At 36.3% G+C, this 23051-nt stretch overlaps 1 protein-coding gene across 1 annotated transcript in view; it reads right to left on the bottom strand.

Moving 5' to 3' along the window:
• SHOC1 (shortage in chiasmata 1) overlaps positions 1-23051 on the bottom strand; it is a 76915-nt gene that overhangs the window by 24871 nt on the left and 28993 nt on the right. The window contains exons 9-16 of the mRNA XM_036261825.1: positions 19310-19418; positions 15523-15617; positions 14563-14805; positions 9663-10079; positions 7796-7915; positions 6597-6773; positions 2968-3072; positions 72-250 (exon numbers count right to left, since the gene is read on the bottom strand). Coding sequence (XP_036117718.1) covers positions 72-250; positions 2968-3072; positions 6597-6773; positions 7796-7915; positions 9663-10079; positions 14563-14805; positions 15523-15617; positions 19310-19418 — 1445 coding nt within the window. The remainder of the gene's footprint in view (positions 1-71; positions 251-2967; positions 3073-6596; positions 6774-7795; positions 7916-9662; positions 10080-14562; positions 14806-15522; positions 15618-19309; positions 19419-23051) is intronic.

The following is a 23051-nucleotide window of genomic DNA, read 5'->3' as shown; positions in this document are numbered from 1 at the left end:
ATGCAAGTTTATCTTACATTCAGTTTTTATTTAAGCTAATTACATATTATCTGCTTTATTTCAGTATTTACCTTAATTTGCTGTTTACTTTGCATCCAATTTAGTATCTGACCTTGCAATTCTTGTATTTTGTAATTGGTTTCTGGCTTTCCCCCCCTAATAAACTGTACAACCTCTAGCTGTCTCCAAATGTCATCCAAATAGGAGCCTAAAATGCTTTTGTACACATCTTTTGCATTTGACAAATAGCCTGTTAAAAACAAAAGTGGGTGGGGGGGGAAGCATGGCTTTTCATTCTTTGAGAAACTCTATGGTAAACACCTGTAAGAAAATAAAAGTCATAACACAGACAAAAAATAATTAAAAATGTCTTTTAATCCTTTTCTGATTTTGAAACTCTGTATCTTTAACCTTGAATCTTCCAGTTTGCTAGCTTGTGAGAGGTAGCAAAATGAAAGCTGGGAGAAAATACCGAATTCTGGAAGGTAGCAGGACAGGCAGTTAGAACCCCCATAGACCTTTCTTCTGCTACTATTGAGAGGGAAGGAAAGGAGGACAACCTAACTTGCTCTTTGATTTTAAGAGGTTTAGAGGAGTGAAAAAGTCCTCCACTAAAAATGTCTAAGGCATTTAGGTTTTCATTATGACTTGGTACCTAGGGCTTAAGAAGTTAGTTTTCCAACAAGGATTATAATTTTATAATATTATTCAAGGTAGCCAAATAGTAGTGCCAACGTTTAATTTAGTATATGCATTTTTTTAGGACAAAAAAACAAAATTCAAATATACAGGTCTCAATGGTCTTGATCCTAGGGTAAATTAGAGTATCTAAAGGTGAATATGCTTCCAGCAATCCTTCATAAATATTATATCTCTAATTCAAGGTTTGATAAATATTGAGCAAAAATGAGTCACAATTGTACTCTCTCTACAGCACAGGAGCTCAGATATGCTAGAATCGAATGTTTTGCTTTCACTGTATGGGACAACGCTCAACCAACAGAGCCACACTGGCCAGGGCTTATTACACTTCTGCTTTAACATCAGCCTAGCTGTTAGTAGGACTGACAATCTTTTATGGAAGCCAGAAAGTCTAATGAAGGCAGGTGACTAAATAGAAGGGCATGTGATAATATACCCTTATACTAATTCCAGGTACTATAAATTAGGGCTATAGCTCCTAATTCTTACTTGTCTGAGGATGGAGATAAGACAACCTGATCCAGCATCAACACCCAAGTGGTTTAATTGGAAAAGCACCATTCTGGGCTTTCTAAGAGTAACTGTAACTTAGTTCTAATACTTGGCCAGATAATACAATACTTAGCTAAGTATTATAACTCCCAGTGTTGCAGAGGAAGTATAATTGTAACTCACTGCTGCTCAATACTTATCTCTCAAACTTTCGATTAGAGAAAGAATATTGTCTGGTTACAGATAAGAGAAAATGTCTGGGTAAAGGATCAGAGAAAAATTATTTTCACTTTATATTTGAAATAGGTTCTAAAAATTCTAAGTTATAAAACATAATCCTATAAGCATACAATTACTAAACAATTCTCAATAATTCTACAATAAGGGGCCTAAAGCAGTAATGTAGTAAAAAAGATATTCTAATGATTCTGATAGTTTAGCAAAAATTTTCAGGATCATAAAATTTCCAATACATTCAAATTAGTTTCATTTTTATCACTCAAGTAGTTTATATCCTCATTTACATACACAACTAAAAATTTCAAAAGACCTTACTACTAATAATTTAGTCATATTTCATCTAGCAAAGATTTAAAACCACAGACATTCAATAAGGGCCTAAAATATATATGGGAAATGTCATCTTACACTAAAAATTAGTGCATGATAATGATTATACAATCAAATCTGCCTAAGGCCATTAGGACTCTGTAATTCAGGCATAGATGAGGGAATCCTAAACTTGTATTTTTAGGTAATGATAGCTGGTACAATTAATTTCTTTTAATGAATATAAGCAGAGGAAAATATATATTCTATTATAATTATATTAAAATGTATGTAATATTTGCCCTGGCCGGTTTGGCTCAGCGGTTAGAGCGTCCACCTGCGGTCTGGAGAGACCCAGGTTCGGTTCCCGCTAAGGGCGCGTACCTCGGTTGCAGTTTGTCCCCGGCCCTGGTCGGTCATGCGGGTGGCAGCCACTCGATGTGTCCCTTTCACGTCGATGTTTCTCTCTCTCTTTCTCTCTCTCTTCCTCTCTCTCCCTCCCACTCTATCTGTACAAAAATGGAAAAATGTCCTCGGGTGAGGATAAAAAAAAAAAAATGTATGTAATGTTTAACGTAGAAGTAAAAGAAGCTACATAGTTTCTTATAAGGTGCACCTTTTTCAGAAAATTAAAAGTTATTTCAGATTAAATATATCAATAGGAAGAAAAGAAAAATTAAAAATTTCCCCACTGATGCCTGGCTGGTGTGTCTCAGTGGTTGAGCCTTGACCCATGCACCAAGAGGTCGCCAGTTCAATTCCCAGTCAGGGCACATGCCCAAGCTGTGGGCCGGATCCCCAGTGGGGGGCATGCAGGAGGTGGCCAATCGATGTTCTCTCTCATCAATGTTTTCATCTGTCTCTCCTCTCTCTTCCTCTCTCTCTAAAATCAATAAAGAAAAATTATTTAAAAAAAAAAAAAAATTTCGCCCTGGCCGGTTTGGCTCAGCGGTTAGAGCATCGGCCTGCGGTCCTGAGAGATCCGGGTTCGGTTCCCGCTAGGGGCACGTACCTCGGTTGCAGTTTGTCCCCGGCCCTGGTTGGTTGTGCGGGTGGCGGCCACTCGATGTGTCCCTTTCACATCGATGTTTCTCTCTCTCTCTCTGTTCCTCTCTCCCCCTCCCACTCTACCTGAGTAAAAAATGGAAAGATATCCTCGGGTGAGGATTAAAAAAAAAAAAAAAAAAAAAAAAAAAAAAAAAAAAAAAAAATTTCCTCACTGACCCAGTGCTGTATCCAAGCTACATGTTAAAAGGACATCTCGAATTGTGACAAGAAGGTGTAAGAGACCAGCATTCTTGAACATCATTTCTTTTTCATCATTTATACCTAAGTAAACAAAAACATATTTGAAAACATAAGATATACATTAGAATTTTAGTACATGTATTAGAATGTTTAAAAATAAAAGCTAGTAGCCCTGGCCGGTTTCGCTCAGCGGTTAGAGCGTCGGCCTGTGGTCCGGAGAGACCCGGGAACTTCGGTTGCAGTTTGTCCCCGGCCCTGGTTGGTCGTGCGGGTGGCAGCCACTCGATGTGTCCCTTCACGTCGATGTTTCTCTCTCTCTCTCCCTTCCTCTCTCTCCCTCCCACTCTATCTGTACAAAAAATGGAAAAATATCCTCGGGTGAGGAAAACAATAAAATAAAAGCTAGTATTTATTATTGAGTGCTTACTATGTGCCAGGCTGTAAATAAGGTGGTTATTTATTTCAATTATTTTTTAATCCTCACCCGAGGATATTTTTCTACTTATCTTCAGATAGAGTGGGAAGGAGAGAAAGGGAGAGAGAGAGAGAAACATCAACATGAGAGGCACATAACAACTGGTTGCCTCCCGCATGACCCCGACCAGGGCTGGGGATGAACTGCAACCAAGGTACGTGTCTTTGACCGGGATCGAACCCAAGACTCATTGGTCCTCAGGCTGACATTCTGCTGCTGAGCCAAACAGGCCAGGGCATAAGGTGGTTATTTAATTAAATCTATAACAATAACCCTATCAGGCAAGTTTATTATGAATCTTATTTTATGGATGAGGAAATAGTCTTAATGAGGCTAAGTAACTATCCAAGGTCAATTTGTGAATAAGTGGTGGGGCTGACATTCAAACTCAGACAGCTAATCTTAAAGCTCATCCTCTTTTTGCTTCCAAAGAACATTCAATTATTTCTACTCTTGGTGGGAAAAAAAGTAAATGATTCCCAGTTATGAAACAAGAAGAACATTAAACTCATAACTTGCCAACTGGTTAAAAGAAAGGCAGAGGATCATAACATAAAGCACTACCTTCAAATGGAGCTGGATGTCTGGATATATTTGTCTAAAGATACAACTTAAACGAGAGATGTATTCAGAGGGGCAGGCCAATATCTAATTAATGTGCCCATGTAGCTCCAGAGATTTTTGAGGATGATAGCTTGGATTTCTCTGTGTGCAGAAGTGAGACCAAGAAGACAGGATTCTAGACCCACTGCCCCAATTTAACCAGAGAAGCTCTATCTTTCTCTGTTTTATATAGTTGAATCCCAAGAAATATTTATTTGAACAGAGTTTTGCTAAAACGTTTGAAAAATGCTGATCTAATAAAAAAGATAAGGCAAATATGTAGTAGTTACTGAGAATCAAGAGGCAACAGAAGAACTGATTATGGGTAGTATATCTAACCCTGGGAAGAACATGTCAATCATGACCTGGAAGAGATGAGAACAGAACAGAGAAACCCAATTTGATATCATTTTTCTTCTACCCTTAGGAGAACATTTCTTATAGTGTAAGTCTGAAACTGATGAATTCTTTCAGCTTTTGTATACCTGAAAACATCTTTATTTCACCTTTGCTTTTGTAATATATTTTTGCCCAGTACAGAAAACTAGGTTGATGGTTTTTTTCTCTTCAATATTTTAAAGATGTTATTCCACTGTTACTTCACTTGCAGTATTTCTGACAAGAAATCTGATGTCATTCTTATCTTTGTTTCTCTTACGCAACACATCTTTTTTTCTCTGGCTGCTCCTACAATTTTCTATTTATTACTGGTTTTGAGCAATTTGATCATTATATGCCTTGGTGCAGCTTTATTATGCTTCTTGTGCTTAGGATACATTGAATTTCTTTGATCTGTGGGTTTGTAGCGAAATTTGGAAAGCTTTCAGTCATTATTTCTTCAAATTTTTCTTTTCTGTTTACCTCTATTTTGCCTCTTCTTTGAGAAATCTAATTAATAGTAAATTAGGCTACTTAAAGTTGTTTCACAGTTCACTGACATAATTTTGTTTGTTTGTTTCTTTTTTAAAAAATGATTTTATCTACCTGTATTTTATTTTGGGTTGTTTCTATTGCAATGCCTACAAGTTAACTAATATTTTCTTCTGCAATATTTAACCCACCATCAAACACATCCATTGCATTTTTCATCTCATATATTGTATTGTCATCTCTAGAAGTTTGATTTATGTCTTTTTTATGTCTCTAACTTATTGAACATATGGAGTACAGTTATAATAAGTTTCAGCATCCTTCTCTGGTGATGTTAACATCTTTGTCAGTTCTGAGTTTGTTTTGATTGATTATTCTCATTATGGGTTGTGTTTTTCTGTCTCTTACTATGCCTGATAATCTCTTATATGCCAGGCATTGTGAATTTTACCTCGCTGGTAGTTAGTTTTGTATTCATATAAACCCTCTTCAACTTTGTTCTGGGATGCAGTTAAGTTTCTTGGAAATAGTTTGATCCTTTGGATCTTACTTTTATGATTTGTTAGGCAGGTCCAGAGCAAGGCCAAGTCTAGAAATAATTATTTCCCACTACCAAGGCAAAACTTTCCTAAGTACGGTACTTAATACCCCACAAATTATGAGTTTTTCTAGACTAGCTGGTGGCATAGTCTTTGCCCTGCATGAATGCAAAGTACAATTCCATCAACCCTTTCAGATGGCTTTGTTTCTGCACCCTCACGTAGTTCCCCAACTTCACATATGCTTTGTAATGAAGTATTATGCTGAATACTTTAGGGAGACTCTCTGTAGATCTCCAGGACACTCTGTATGAAGCTCTCTGTTCTGAGATTCTATCCTTTTAACTCTAGCTGACTTGGTCCCCCTGGCCTCTCCATTATGTTTCCTTAACTCAGACTGTCCACCAGGCTTTGCCTCAGGTACCTGTGCCAAGGCCTGGCAACTCTTTCAAGACAGTATGCTAGAGTAATGGTAGGGCTCACCTCACTTGTTTCCCTTCTCAGGAATCACTGTCCCTCATTGCTTGATATCTAGGTTCTCAAAAGTCTGGTTTCATGTATTTTGTCTTCATTTTCCCCCCTGTATTTCTGGCAGAAGGTTAAATCTAATCCCTGTAACTCTACATTGGCCAGAAGCAAAAGTCCAGGATTGACTTTAATTTGTTTTTTTTTTTAAACCTCTCCCCCTCTTTTGGGAGGAAACTTGATAGTTCATATGCTAACATTAATAGGGTTCATTTCGTTTCTGTAAATAGGAACCTGTCTTGTAATACAGGGTGGGGCAAAAGTAGGTTTACAATTGTGTGTATATGAAACAGAGTTTATATATTACTTGTTAATCATTGTATTATTTTCCATATGAACAACTGTAAGACTACTTTTGCCTCATTCTGTATATGTTAATGGAGCTTCACTAAGAAGCAATGCCAGATGATATTTCTTACCCTTTTCTCCTTACTTAGCTGATTCTCCAGTTTTGGTGCGTGGGTGCCATATGCTGAATCATAGTTATGCCTTCATTCATAACTAATTTCTGCATAGTCTACATTTTCACTAATTGGATACATAATCCATTAGTTTATATCCTTTTCAATAACATGACTTTTATTTGCACTCACCTTGATGAAGAGCATCACTTACTACTTTTTCTTGTTCCTTTAAGAGGAATCTTGTTTGGTCAAAAATAACAGTGGCAAATTTCCAATCAGCAACAGGGAGAGTACAGAGGCATCTGAGTTTTTTTAAGATAGGAGTAGCTGCTGCTTCTAGGAGACAGTATGCTTGGCACTGGCTATCTGTAAAAATAACAGCATTAAAAACAGTGTTTTTTAAATAGAGATTGTGTGCTCTTTTTTTTTTGGTACGTGCCCCTAGCAGGAACCGAACCCGGGACTCTCTGGTCCACAGGCCAACGCTCCAACCACTGAGCCAAACCAGCCAGGGCTGTGTGCTCTTTTTGACAAAGCAATTAAACATGTTACTTCATGGAAACCTGAAGTCTATTTAAATTCTTTACTGAGTTAAAAATCATGATATTGTACATAAAGTTGTATAGAGGCTCTCTTAAGATATTCATCATGAATAAACTAGTAAAAACAAAACAACTTTCCCCACAGAATTAGTATAATTTTATGTTTGTAAGAAAGAACTTATTGTAACTAACTCAACATGGTAGCTATGAAGAGCCATTTAAAGAGAATTGTAATTTTTTTCTTTTCTCTCAACCATTAGCTTACAACCTTAAGTCAAACAAATTTGTAACAATGACAAATAGTTTCTAGTTTTCACTAGAATATCAATATTTAAAGATTGCATAATTATCTAAAGGTCATAAATAAAATTGAACAACAGGAATGAAAAGATATTTAAGATACCAAGTTTTCTTATTGAGTTTCATAATGAGTGTTATGTTTTAAGCAGGTTATTCTTTAGGAGTCAAAAAATATTCTTCTTTATAGAACAAAAAAATTTAATCAGTATAGGAATCAATAATAACTTGCTTGCATCACGCTGACAGTGGGTAAGGGAGCAACAATTAGCAGATCACTTTTAAAACGGCACAAGAGTCTGAGTTGTTTGCTCTTTATCGATGATTGTAGGGAAGCAGAAGTGTAAAAGAAGAAATAACAATTAGTAGACTGGAGTAGGGCAAAGGTGAAGGCAGGGGCAGTAAGCAGGTTTCAAAATAACTTGAAAGTAGAAGTGAAATAAAGAAATATTTGAAACAAGTAAAGAAAGCTACATGGAAAATGAGGCATATCCTAGATACCCAGGAAAGGGCTTTCAAATTTAATTTGAATATATTTTAAAAGCATACCTGATGCTTGAATCTCAATGACATTATCTGCTCCCCTTTCCTGATTTATTTTCTCTAGAGTTTTAATAGTGCAAACAATAGGACTTTCTTCCTGAAGAGTCAAAGAAGGTTCTTCTTTATCTTGAAATTCTAATAAAAATATCAATTTACATTGTTCAGAAGAAACTTAATGTTGCTCTACTTAAGTGCTTTCTTCTATTATGATCACCATTGTTAAAGTTCTTTGAAACACATCAGTATTAAATTGAACTATTCAGGTCAATGGACTTAACACTGTGCTGTATAGAAAGTTGAATGGTAATGAACACTTTGGCATCAGACCAGTGTTTTGTTTTGTTTTGTTTTTATCCTCACTGGAGGACATTTTTCCATTCATTGTTCAGATAGAGCGGGAGGGAGAGAGGGAGAGAGAGAGAAACATCGACATGAAAGGGACACATCGAGTGGTCGCCACCCACACGACCCAACCAGGGCCGGGGACAAATTGCAACCGAGGTACGTGCCCCCAGCGGGAACCGAACCCGGGTCTCTCCGGACCACAGGCCGACACTCTAACTGCTGAGCCAAATCGGCTAGGGCTCAGACTAGTGTTTCAATCTCAGTTCTGCCACTAGCTTGTTTCCTCATATGTAAGATATGGATAAATATACCTACTTTGAATATTATTATAAGGATTAAACACCAAGTACAAATCCCAACACCTAAAAGAACATCTACTGTTCTACTTTACTTCATTTTTCTGTGACTCCACATACCCTACTTCTCTACATCATGAAATCGTTCAAAGCAGTCCCTCCACCCCATTATGGGGAATCCTGTCCCAGTAGTCTGGCACTGGGAAGGTAACTGTCCAATTCTGGTGTTTAGTTAGCAAGCCATTTGACTCTCAAATCAAGCTCCTTTCTCTGACCCAGCCTTTATTAGTAATAGAGGTGATATTTTGGTATATATTTTACTTCTTATTTTGTAATTGATTCAGGGGCAAGATCTTGTATACATTAATAGTATAAGAACAGTAAGACCTAAGTATGCTCTAACTCTTATACATAAATATTTCTGTAGTTGTTTCATCTGGGTAACAGATGTCAAACATATTCTAGAATACCAATTTTTAAACAGAAGTGAAATAATATGACACATTACACTACCTTTGATACGGTTATAAGCAGACTGTAAAAGAGTTACAGCTCAAACAGAAAGTCTTTGGTAAAGTTAAAAAGACTTATAAGCAATCAACTGGGCAAAGTATTCGTAGTATACATTAAAATGTAATTTAAATACTGAGACTGTCAGCTAAAAGAGAAAAAAGAATGGTAGAATGATAAAAAAAAAAAGTTAGAAATATTATGAATCTATATGGCCAAGTTGTAGACAACAAGTTTTACAAACTGACTTTTCTTAGAAGTTCAAATGCAATTTTTAAAAAAAAATTGCCCAGCTGTTGTGGCTCAGTGGATTGAACATCGTCCCATGGACTGAGAGGTCCTGGTTTGATTCCAGGTCAGGACACATGCCCGGGTTGTGGGCTCAATTCCCAGTGGGGGGTATGCAGGAAGCAGCCGATTGATGTTTGTCTCTCACATCGATGTTTCTATCTCTGTCTCCCTTCCTCTCTCTATAATATCAATAAAAACATATTTTTAAAAATATAAAATAAAAGGTTTTTGAAAATATACATCTACATCTATATCTATATCCATATCTTTCTCCATACACAATAAGTATCATGAATCACTGACATTTTCTTTGAGTTTGAAAAATAATATATTCTATCTGGAAGAGCTTTACTTCTTTACCTTCTATAATAAAATATACATTAGTCCTTGACACTATCATATTTATGCCAAAATATTACTAAATTACCCACCATTTTTTTCATCACTGTCTGTGACTTCAGTCTTTGAGGTACAAGTTTTATGTTTATTTCGTATCATAATAAAGTCACTCAAAAGATCCAAATCATTCTCCCGTTTTTTTCCACGTTTAAAAGATGCTGTTTCCATTTTTGAGGAGGAAGATGATTCAGTAGATAGTACAGTGCAGTTAGGTTCCAAGCAATCTTTCTTTTCTCTATTTTGGATTATTCTATAAACTAGTTCTTGATCATCCATTGGTTTTTCCTCTTTTGTTGGTTTTTGAATAGAGATATGTTCATCAGCAAAACACAAGTCTGGTACTTCTTTTGCCAGGGTTGGACTTTTTTGATGAAGTAATAAATTATCACTTGTAGATTCCTCATTAATAACTACAATAGGTAAAGAAGAAGTTTTATGGTCTAGCCATGCTGAAAACCAAATATAAAAATATTCAAATTATTTCCATGCCTAAATGAGTATTCTACTAGGATAATAGGATAACTTTTAGTTGTGGGTTCTTATTAATATAATGTGATCCAGTACTTACTTTGTTTACTGCTTTGAAAATCAATTTTTGGTCTGAATAAAATACCTTTTTTAAAGGATAAAAAAAATCCAGCATCTCTTTTTCTCCACTACTGAAGTTAGGTTAATAAGCAAAAAGGAATTCCAGAAAAACCCTATTGCCAGTAGACTTATAATAAGTTAGAGCCTTGGAGGTAACAGTTACTCTAAGGATAAAAAACGTACATGCCAAATAAGCCAAATACCAAAAGAAAGTACATATATTTGAAAAAGGACTATATTCAAAATATATAAACAACCCCTGTAATTTAACTTAAAAATAAAACTAACAATTTAACAAAATATTTGAATAATACTTCATATAAGATATGTACATGCTGCATGCAACATGGATGGATCCTAAAAACATGCTAAACAAAACAAGCCAGTCATGAAAGACCACATATTATATGATTCTAGTTATATGAAATGTCCAAAATAGGCAAATGTATACATACAGAGAATAGATTAATGGCTACAAGATTTATTTTGGGGTTTGGTATAACTGTTCTAAAGTTGACTGTGGTGATGATGACACTACTCTCTGAATATACTAAAAACCAATGAATAGTACACTTTAAATAGGTGAATTGTATGGTATGTGAATTATATTTCAATAAAGCTATTTTATATATATTAAAAATATACAAATCACCAATAATTATGTAAAAATATGCTCATCATCATTCGTCATCAGGAAAATACAAGTTAAAAACACAATGAGACATCAGAACCCACCCATTAGAATGGCTACAATTTAAGACTGTTGATACCAAGTGTTGGTAAGGATATAAAGTAACTGGAACTCTCACATATTGCTGTTGTGAATGTATAATGGTACAACCAATTTGAAAAACAATCTAATCATTCCTTGTATAGTTAACCATACACCTATCACAAGACCCAGCAATTCTACTCCTAAAGTCACTCAAGAGAAATGATAACATGTGCACAAAAAAATTTTTACAAGATTATTCATAGCATTTTTACTCATAATAGTAAAAAACCGGAAGGGGGTGGGCAGATCCAGGAGAGTTGATAAAAATAAAAAAACCATGGTACATTCATATAATGAAAAATTCCTGAGTTATAAAACGAAATGAACTACTTATACACACAACATTGTGAGTAAATCTCAAAATTTTATGCTGAATGGAAGAAGAAAGATAAAAAAAGTTCATACTGTATGATTCCAAATTCAGTAACAAGAAAAACTAATGTATAGTAGAAGAAAGTAGACTAGTGTTTACCTGGCTGGGGTCAGAGGTGAAGCCAGTCGGGAAGAGGGGTGAGATAGAGGGAAAACGAATCACTGCAGAATGCAAAGGGACACAGGGAATTTTTTGGCATCAGAAATATTCTATATCTTATTTGTGGTGGTAGTTTCACAGGTATATACATTTGTCAAAATGCATCAGACTGTACAGTTAGAATGGGTGTATTTTATATGTAAATTATACCCTACAACATTTATTTGAAAAAATGCTAAATAATGTAAATTAGGGAAATATATGACTAGTGCTTAAATCATAATCTTCGGAAGATAAATTTTGTATTTTCCTTTCAAAATGTGGTCTAGAAATGTTTTTGGTTTTGGTTTTGGTTTATTAGAGATATTGGCAAAAGACACATTTTACTTTCCTATTATCTATATTAAATATAAGAGAAAAGTGCAAGAATTATGCTGAATATAATAAGTACTGCCAACTAAGAGCTGGCCTCAATTCGTGAGTGTGAGAACTATGGTGCACTGGAGGGTGTGTGGTCTAAAATGGTGAGCTGCTATTGGCCCCAGCCAATTATTGCCATATAAAAATCTGAGTCTGGTTTTTGGAATCCTAAATACAATTTCAAAATACAGATAATTTCTGTGCAACCCTATCTATTTTTAATGTTGGTAATAAGTTAAAACACTATATTGGTCAGCCCTGGTCGGTTTGGCTCAGTGGTTAGAGTGTTGGCCTGTGGACCAAAGAGTCGCAGGTATGATTCCTGTCAAGGGCATCTACCTCGGTTGCAGTTTGGTCTCCGGCCCTGGTCAGGGTTGTGCGGGAGACAACCAATCAATCTCTTGAATCAATGTTTCTCTCTCTTTCTCTCTCTCTCTCTCTTCCCCTCCCCACTCTATCTGAAGATAAATGAAAAAATATTCTTGAATGAGGATTTAATTTAAAAAAAAAAGAAAAAAGCCCGGCTGATATGACTCAGTGGTTGAGCATCAATCCATGCACCAAAAGGGCACCGGTTTGATTCCCGGTCAGAGCACATGCCCAGGTTGTGGGCCAAATCCCCAGTCGGGGGCATGCAGTCACTCTCCCTTCCTCTCTCTCTAGAATCAATAAAGAAAAAATATTTTTTTTAAAAAGAAAAGAAACATGTATGGGTCAATAATATGTGGGCTGAACAGAATCTGAATGCTACCAATTTGCAACCTCTGAGCTATTTTCTAGAGATATCTTGGTATGTTTAGCAGGTAAATAGGAACTGTTTAATATTTCATTTTTCTGATTATTTTTCTCTACTACTTTCTCTTTAACTACCCTTACCATGACAACTTGACCATGGGCTCCTGATACAGTTATTATTATTTTTTTTATCCTCACCCGAGGACATTTTTTTGATATTTTGTTCAAATAGAGTGGGGGAGAGAGAGAGAGAGAGAAACATCAACATGAAAGGGACACATCTAGTGGTTGCCACCCACATGACCCAACCTGGGCCAGGAACAAACTGCAACCGAGGTATGTGCCCTTAGCGGGAATGGAACCCAGGTCTCTCCAGAACGCAGGCCAATGCTCTAACCACTGAGCAAAACCAGCCAGGGCTTACTTTTTGAACATCAGATTAAACTATCATCATAATGTTATTGAATATCAAGGTAAATTATGTGTTTTATTTTAACTTCAAAATAGTTACATATCATAATAAAGACATAAAATTTTATAGATTTAATATATTTTTCTGGATATATGAAGACCTCATAAAATCTTCCTTTCCCTTTCTTTGTGTAGCAATCTGACCTAATCTCTTTTAAAATTCTTCTACTAGAGGTAACCATCCTTGTATAGCCTGGTGTTTAATTGCTTTATGCAGTCTGTTTATTACTCTTCCTACTATATCCCAAGCCTTCTCTGTCTTCTGTCTTTGAAACATCCCTTGCTAACAACAATTCTTATCCTAATTCTTTTTTTTTTAATCCTCACCTGAGGACATTTTTGCATTCATCTTCAGATAAAGCGGGAGGGAGAGTGGGAGGGAGAGAGAGAAACATTAATGTGAGAAAGACACATCGACTGCTTGCCACCCACACAACCCCAACCGGGGCTGGGGACAAACTGCAACCAAGGTACGTACCCTTAGCGGGAACTGAACCCAGGTCTCTCTGGTCCGCGGACCGACGCTCTCACCTCTGAGCCAAACCAGCCAGGGCATCTTATCCCAATTCTTATCTCCTTAGAGTAGTCTCCCAACATCCACAATAATTACTAAAATTCACTTTTAAATATATTTATTTAATCTATATTAAAATAAAAGTAAACTTTTCTAACACCTTAGTGATCTGAATTTAGTAACTATTGCACAAGCATTTTAAAACAATACATATATACTTCAAAAAGATACAATTCAGGCTAAGTATGTTCAATTTTTTATAATGGCATATACAGCACCCAAAGTAACTCAAAAGATTGATAATCAAAAGATATTTTTGCCTTCTTATATTGTATACATTAAAAAAATGCTAAATGAGTTAACTTTTTGGTAACAAAGACAGTATTCTATTGTTGAAGAGAGATTACTAGATATTATCGAACAAAGTTCAGCTGTCAGGTCGAGAAATAACAGTGCTGGTTTGTGTCTAGGCTGATGTAAACAGAAACTGAGATATCATATAATCATTTGTAAAAGGAAATAAAGTCACTAATTAAAAATGGCTAGAATATATGCATAACCAATCGACATAGACAACAATCCTGGGGGGAGGGGACCCAGAGAAGGGTGTCTAGGGGGGAAAAAGAGAAACATCTGTAACAAAAATTAATTAATTAATAAAAAAATATAAAAAGTGATAAAAAAAATATAAAAAGTGGCTAGAAATTTTAAAACTAAGATTGTAGAATTTTAGTACAGAAAAGGATTTTAGAGTCAGCTAGTCAAATTTCCATACTTTTCCAAGGGAGAAAATGGGGCTCAGTGAAGCTCAAAGTTATAAATTCTGGCAGAGCCAGAGCTAATATTAAATGCTGGAATTTAGTTATATTTCTTCAATCACCTAGTGGAAAGCCAGTATCTAACATTGTCTCATCCTGAAAATGTTCATGCAAGTGATATATACTATTATGTACTTACAGTCTAATTCAAGTATTTTTGTAGGCAAAAATATCTCCATTTTGGTATCATCAGATGATAGATCTTGATAACTAAAGTACGCAGTCAGGTGTTCCAAAGTTTCTGTCACTTTCAGATTGAATCCTCCTTGTTTCCACCACTCTGGGTTTACAGGGGTAACCACAAGGTTTTCTTCTTCAACTGAAAATATCTTTTTCAAATCTGTAGCTGAATAATGACTGTCGGGTTCTTCAGTACTTGGCACTTAAAAAACAATAAAAACCCCCCAAAACAAATAGTCCCTAACCCTTCACAGGGCAAAAGAGATGAAAAAAACAACAAACTGAACCACTGAAAATTTCTTATAAAATAGATTTTCATGCATTAGGGGGGAAAAGTAAAACTTAAAGTTATATCCAGTATTTCATCTTCAAGATGCTAATATTTGTAAAAATCCAAAATATTATAGCTATAGTAGCCACATAAAAGATTTATTTCAATCTTGGAAATATCATGAAGTTAAAATATTCTAATATTTAGTAGGAGATGAAACTATTACTTGACTATTTTAGTATTGACTAAATTAGTACACTAGATAACAGTTTTGAAGAATTAAATGAAGATTTATTAAACATAAATGCTAATTCATTATAACAAACTTAAAGAAGTATGATCAGATTTTATGATGACTTATCATCTTAGATATTCAGGCACAGAGCTTCTTCAATACTTTTAGCCTCAATAGGGACAAATCAAAATGTATGAAGGAACTGAAGTAGCAAGACTATTTATTACTATCTGCATTATAAGCATCAACCCCAAATTAGGCTTATGAGTGTTAAAATTTTAACTTTGGAATTGTGTGTTTTTTATAATGATAGTAATAATAATAAACATAACGAAGCTGACAATTACATTTCTAGTTATTGTACATTTCTGTCTATACATTTCATTTAGCATTCAAAATCAATCCATCTTTACCTGGAAGCAAAAATGAGTTCAAAAAGCTTCTGCAGCTTTCTGATTGCCACACCACACTGTCTTCATTAGCTGACTTTTCAGCAGTAAGCAAATTACTAGGGGGAAAAAAGAGTTAAATTTTAATACATTAATAATATTGAATCTTTTTGTATAATAAATATTTTAAAGAAAAGTAGTTTTCTAAGTATTTTTTACATTCAAAAGCAAAGTGAAAAATTAACTATTTTATAAATGTGTAAGCTGAAGTAGAGTTCCATAGACCAAGTTTCAAATATTTCCTCTTCCCCTGGGAAGGTTTGGCAATTTGTCAGCTCCTTAATTGTTCCTTCTTGCCTCTTATTCCTGCCTCTTTCGCCCTCTGTGAACCTGGAGCCAGAGGAGGCTGTTTTAGCACTGTATTCAATGAACTGTGCTAGCACAAATCCTATCAGTCATTCAAAATAAAAATATAATTTAAATAAAATTACTCTGCTTAACATACAAAATAGTAATTTCAACACAAACTTTCACAAAATTGCTGTCCCCAAGTCCATTCTAAACCAAAATTTTGGAGCCTCTACTGGTTGAGGATCAGAGGTATGAAAAAGTTTTGTCTGCTCTACTTTCTCAGGAAGTGACAGGTCCTAAAGTTTAGTTTGGGTCCTTCAATCTTGATGGGTGTGTGAATGATGTGTATCTGTCTGTGCATTTGGGGTGCTGAAGGGAGAAGGGAGCCAGTATGCAGACAGTCTTGTAAATTATAGCACATCAACAACTATGAAGAAGCTAGCCTTGGTAGGGATGTGAGCATCAATTCACAACCCCCTTAATCTATGCCTCCAAACCTTCTACTCCTTCCTAAATGAGAATTGATTGTATTCTGTTTCTCTGTTCATATGAACATATATGAGTATGCTAATGATAAGGACTGCTGGTTAAATTGACAGTAGAAAGCTAGGTTTTATGTCTAAACCATCCAATTTACCCACATAATCCAAAAATGTGGCACGTAGTGGCAAAATTTGAGAATCTAGACAATTCTTGAACCTTACCAAGGTATCTGGCTACTAGACACCTCAGATTGCAGGAAATTATTTCAAAGTAAAAGGAAGGGGAAATATTTAAGCAAGCTATGTCCAATAGGAGAGCATGATATAGACAAATATGCTCATGCTTAATGGAATTTTCTGAAGACATGTCTGAATTTGATATCTTCTTTGAACATATATAAAAATATGTTCATGATTTAGTAATCAGTTAGCATGGAAATAAAATCTTATGCCATACAGACTTTTCTTTTTAGCCCCATAAAATTTAGCATAGAGTTTTATATGTGGCAAGCACTGAAAATATGTGAAATATGTGTTAACTGTGTTCTGAAACAAAAGTAATTATTGGGATAAAAGCAAGTTAAAAATACAATAGTACGTATTATTTTCCCCTTCTGTTGTATTTTTATTTTAATACTTTTTTTCTTTGTTTTCAGTCTCACAGCTAAGGTGTAAATACATTTTTAAAATAGGGATTTTTTAAGTTTTTATCATTCACAAACCAAATGGAAGCAATTTACCATTTGTTAATGAATGTACTAGTGATGAGATATCTTTAAATTATTTCAAATTGCTTTAGGACCTTGGTTAATTTAAGTCTCTTATTCTAACTTTGGCACGTCCTAATATGTAGATAAGACTTAAGCTTCATAAATTCTCATTTGATATTTGAGTTATAACAATAAACAGATATATAACTTGTGTGATTAAAAAGAGTTTATTACTGTTTAAGTAAATATTTTTTATATCAGATTGAAATTCAAGATTATACTAATTTCTGCTAGTTTCTATTTCAGATTGCCAGTCTGCCTTAACAGATGGATTAGGGGATGTGAAGTAAATAAAAAAGTAGAAGAACACTAAAAAAGATAGTGTAGGTCCTTCAAATAAACATCTTGCACCTTAGCAAAGGGAGTCAAGGTATTTAGACCAATTATAGGTACTTTCTATACTTGCCCCATGCTGTTGTTTAGGGCTCATGTCTGATACAGGCAGTTCTTGTTCATGGCAGAGTTCTCTGTATCACAGATAAAACTCCCAAATGATAGAATTCTTTGCCAGAAGATGAAGATGATTGGGACCCTCAATGTCAGGCTCCTTCATCTTATGCCATGACACCTTCCTGAGGTCATGAACAGGAGCCTGAGCAGCTGGGGATGAGTTGTTCCCTATAACCCAACAGCATTCTCCTCTGATAGATCAGCCAATCATAGCTAAGAACTCAAAACCCTGCACTTAGCTCCTATAGTACCCACTCTCGGAATAATTTGTTTAAGACCGATAGACTTTTTGGTAATTTTCCTGGAAATGTGCTACTTCAGGACACATTAAATTCCAGGATTAAAGTAAGGAAGAAGGGTGTTATACTAGTTATGTTCCTAATTTTGTAAGTGGCATAAGAAGCAGAGGAATAGGTGACTTTATTCCAAGATAGCAAATTATCTAACTTAGAAAATATTAATGTACATTTATGCTACATGGTATAACATAGCAACCAAAGCTACCTCAGACTCTATCAGAGGGCAAAGATGCTGGGTTATTAAGTTATCCAATGTTGGCTCAAACTAGAAAACAATAATTCAGACCTGTAATATTAATTCTGAGAAGAGTGCAGACCATTCTGTATAGTAACAATGGGATATTGAACTGATTTGTGGATCAATACTTGGTTTTACATGTCTGGTTTCCCCAACACCAATATCACATTGACAGAGGTAAACAAGGTCAGTGGATGACTGCTGTTAGAGATAGGATGTGATCTTGATACTCCTAGGGGAGTAAGTTGATAGCCAAATTTATTGGTCAACCACTGTCCACAATGCTCTGTGATCCTTGGTTATTCCTGGTCAGAGACCTCATAACAACCCTGTGAGGTATGAAATATTATTATTCTAATATCACAGGTAAGGAAACTGAGGTACAGGGCAATTAAGGTTACAGTGATAGAAGTTTGGGGCTATTGTGGCCCAAAATCCACATATTGAAGCCCTAATTCTCAGTACCGCAGAATGTTACTATTTGGAGATAAGGTCTTTAAAGAAGTAATTAAGTTAAACCAATAGGACTGGTGTCCTTGTAAGAAGAAGGAATTAGGACACCGACATGCACGGAGAAAAGACCATGACAAGACAGCCATCTACAAGCCAAGAAGAGAGGTCTCATTATAAATCCAACTTTGCCAATATCTTGATCTTGGACTTTTGGCCTCATGTGAAGGAACAAAATTAAATTTATTTACCATAGACTGTGTATTAAAGGCATGACATTTGTTATGGAAGCCCTAGCAAACTAATACACCACTATGCTGTCTTTCGTGGCAGTGAGTGACAAACAGAGGCAGTGCCTTGGCAAGCATCCAGTGGCAATATCCTAAGAAGATTGTTCCAATGCCAGAATCTTTTAAAATTTTCAAGTTCTTTATTTTAAAGGGTAATATATTCACATTTAAAATACTAACATATAAAAGTGCCTGGCTCTATCACTTACTAGCTTCCATATGTCCAGATTCCCCAGTTCCCTTCTCGACAGAACTAACATTACCTGATTCTTCTGTGTCCTGAAGATAGTCTGTGCATATAAAAACAAGTATGTATATGTATATTCACATATTCTCTCCAACTGCTTACTTTAGACACTGTTCTATCTCTTAGATTTTTTTTCACAGAGGTATCTTGGAAATTGCCTTTACACGGAGAGATTTAATTAAAGACTGCTTGATTTGAATTGCAATTGGAGTTCTAGATATAATCTTTACTTACATTTTACAAACAGGAGAAAATGGAAATGTCTGAAGTCCTGTACATAATGAATTCACAGGAGAATGTTGGTTTGTTAGGTGTAGAAAAGATAATGGCATTTCTAATTCTTCTTCTAATACTTCTAGAATACATAAAAATTTAAAAATCATATTACATAAACATTGAATAAAATTAAGTATACTTTAGAACTTTTTGTTAGCAACTATTCTGTTTGATCATTATGAGAAACAAAGGAAAAAATGAACACATGGGACTACATCTAATTAAAAAGCTTCTGCACAGAAAAAGAAACAACCATCAAAACAGAAAGGAATCCCACTATATGGGAGACCATAATCGCCAATGATGCATCAGGTAAGGGGTTAATTTCCAAAATATATAGAGTGCTCATACAACTCAACAAAAGGAAGACAAAGAACTCAATTAAAAAATGGGCAGAGGACCTAAATAGACACCTCTCCAAACAGGACATACAAATGGCTAAGAGACATATGAAGAAATGCTCAACATCATTCATCACCAGAGAGATGCAAATTAAAACAACTATGAGGTATCACCTCACACCTGTCAGAATGGCCGCCATCAACAAATCATTAAACAACAAGTGTTGGCGAGGGTGTGGAGAAAAGGGGACCTTAGTACAGTGCTGGTAAGAATGCAGACTGGTGCAGCCACCGTGGAAAACAATATGGTGTTACCTCAAAAAGTTAAAAATGGAACTGCCATTTGACCCAGTGATCCCACTTCTAGGAATATACCCTAAGAAACCTGAAAAACCAATCAGAAAGAATATATGTACCCCTATGTTCATAGCAGCACTATTTACAATAGCTAAGATCTGGAAACAGCCCAAGAGTCCATCAGTAGATGAATGGATAAAAAAGCTGTGGTACATGTATACAATGGAGTACTATGCAGCTGTAAGAAAGAAAGATCTCTTATCCTTTGAGATGGCATGGAAGGACCTGGAGAGTATTATGCTAAGCAAAACAAGCCAAGCAGAGAAAGACAAATATCACATGATCTCACTTATTTGTGGAATATAATGAACTAAACAAACTGCTGAACAAAATTAACCCAGAGACATAGAGGTGGAGTACAGACTGACAAGCCTCAGAGGAGGGGGTTTTGGGGGGAAGAGATAAACCACAGAACTTACATGCATGTATGCATGACCAATGAACATAGACAACAAAGCTGGGGATGGGGCGGGAGGGAAGGGGAGGAGGGTGTCAATGTGGGAAAAATGAGAAACATCTGTAACAAAAACAAATTAATAAATAAAAATTTTTTTAGAGAGAGAGGAAGGGAGAGGGAGAGAGATAGAAACATCGATGAGAGAGAACGACTGGCTGCCTCCTGCAGGCCCCCCACTGGGCATATGGCCCACAACCTGGGCATGTGCCCTGACCAGGAATACAACCTGTGACCTCTTAATGCATGGGTCAACACTCAACCACTGAGCCACACCAGCTGGGCGGAGATAGTACTATTTTAATCCCCATACTAAATATTGGTGATGTTAAGTAAATAGTATTAATGGTGAGTAATCTTTCATCTTAATAAATCTGGAGTCTAGGTGACCTAGCAGAGTTATGTATTTTTAGGGTGGACTTGACAAATTGATACTCATTTATTCCTAAGTAGTCAGTATGCTTCTATTACATTCATAAACAAAGAAATAAACTTCCAAATAGATGATCAACATAATCCAATTATAAATGTGATAAATAGCAGTGTCATCAACATAGTTAAGAAGCAAGAGATTCCAAAATGGCAGCGGAGTGAATGGAAGCTACACAGACTGTCTCCCAGATCCAAACTGGAATTACAGCTAAAATAAAGACAAATCATCAGGAAAAAAGCAACAGAAAAGCAGCTTGTGAGGATCATATAACCAGGGACACTGACTCGATCCTGGTAGGGTTGTGGAGGCACGAGAGGGGGGCTATGAGTCCACAGACAGCAGCGGCCTTAGCTGTGAGCAGCACCCTCAGGTTAAACTCCCAAGCGGCTCCACAGCGCAGAGCTGGGACAGACGCTAAAATAGCCACAGCCACTCACCTTGGGCTCCGGCAGAAGTAGGGCAGACTAGACTGGAACTGTGTAGGGACACTCGGGATTTGGAGGGGGCTCAGAGCTTTTGCTAAGTTGCAGCCACGCAGGACAGTGGCCATCTTTCTCCTTCCCAGGGCTCTGGGGAGAGGCGGCCCCTCCCTCAGATATTCAACCCCACCCAGGTGGGCCATTGACATGCAAATTGATGCTCATTAACAACCAGCATCTGCCCCACCCTCAGGAAATCCCCTTATGCTGAGCACCTAAGGGAGTTTTTCATCCTCACCCGAGGACATTTTTTTTCATTTTTTGTTCAGATAGAGTGGGAGGGAGAGAGAGAGAGAAACATCAATGTGAAAGGGACACATCGAGTGGCTACCTCCCGCATGACCCAAACAGGGCTGGGGACAAACTACAACCAAGGTACATGCCCTTAGCGGGAACTGCACTGGGTGTCTCTGGACCGCAGGCTAATGTTCTAACTGCTGAGCCAAACCGGTCAGGGCCTTAAGGAGTTTTTCATTCAATTGAGAACCCAAGGCTTTTCAAGTAACCACTACTGATAGCCTCCAGGCAAAAAGCTAGAGGATAACTGAACTATTCCTGGGCTAGCAACTCTAACCATGAAAGTAAGGCTTGTCAGTGGTGTTTAACGTGGGTCCTCCCTCACTCATCCAAACCCAGGAGAGGGAGCCACAAACAGCAGAACACCAACACCCACACAGAAAATTTGGCAGGCTCCAAATCCCACTGTGATAGCCAAAATGGTGAAACAAAGAAACAAAATCCAAATAAAAGAACAAGGGACTTCTACCGAAGATGAGATAAATGTGGAGCAGTTAAGCAAGTTAACAGAGCTAGAATTCAGCGCCATGATCTTGAGGAAGCTCAACAGCATAAGTAAGGACATCAACACCATGAGTAAAGATATAGAAATGTTGAAAATCAACCGATTGGAAATTAAAAACCACCAAGAAGAAATGAAGAATGACATATCAGAAATAAAGAACACATTGGAAGGTCTAAACAGCAGAGTAGAGGAAGCTGAGGACCAGATAAGTGAATTAGAAGACAGAACAGAAAACCAAAAGGAAAAAAAAACAATTAAAAAACAGGAAGACAGCTTAAGAGAACTGTGGGACAACTGTAAACGTAGTAACATTCGCATCATAGGAGTCCCCAAAGGGGAAGAAAATGGGCAAAGGTTAGAGAATATATTTGAAGAAATAGTGACAGAAAACTTCCCTAATTAGGTGAAGGAAGAAGGCATTCAAGTTCAAGAAGCACAGAGAGCCCTAAGTAAAAAGAACCCAAACAGGCCCACACCAAGACACATAGTAATTAAAATGCCATAAATTAAAGACAAAGAGAGAATCCTAAAAGCAGCAAGAGATAAGCAACAGGTTACCTACAAAGGAACCCCATAAGGCAATCAGCTGACTTCTCAACAGAAACACTACAGGCCAGAAGGGAATGGCATGAAGTAATCAAGGTCATGAAAAACAAGGATCTGAATCCAAGACTACTCTACCCAGCAAGGCTATCATTAAAAATGGAAGGTCAAATACAGAGCTTTCCAGACAAAAAAAAAAGGGCTAAGAGAATACATTAGCACCAAACCAGCACTGCAAGAAATGTTAAAAGGACTGTTCTAATTAGTATAAGAAATAGGAAGAAAAATATA

Source organism: Molossus molossus, unplaced genomic scaffold, assembly GCF_014108415.1.
Source record: "Molossus molossus isolate mMolMol1 unplaced genomic scaffold, mMolMol1.p scaffold_m16_p_14, whole genome shotgun sequence".
NCBI lineage: Eukaryota > Metazoa > Chordata > Mammalia > Chiroptera > Molossidae > Molossus > Molossus molossus.
The sequence above is the reverse complement of the archived record's forward strand: the minus strand, read 5'-3'. Positions and strand labels throughout refer to the sequence as shown.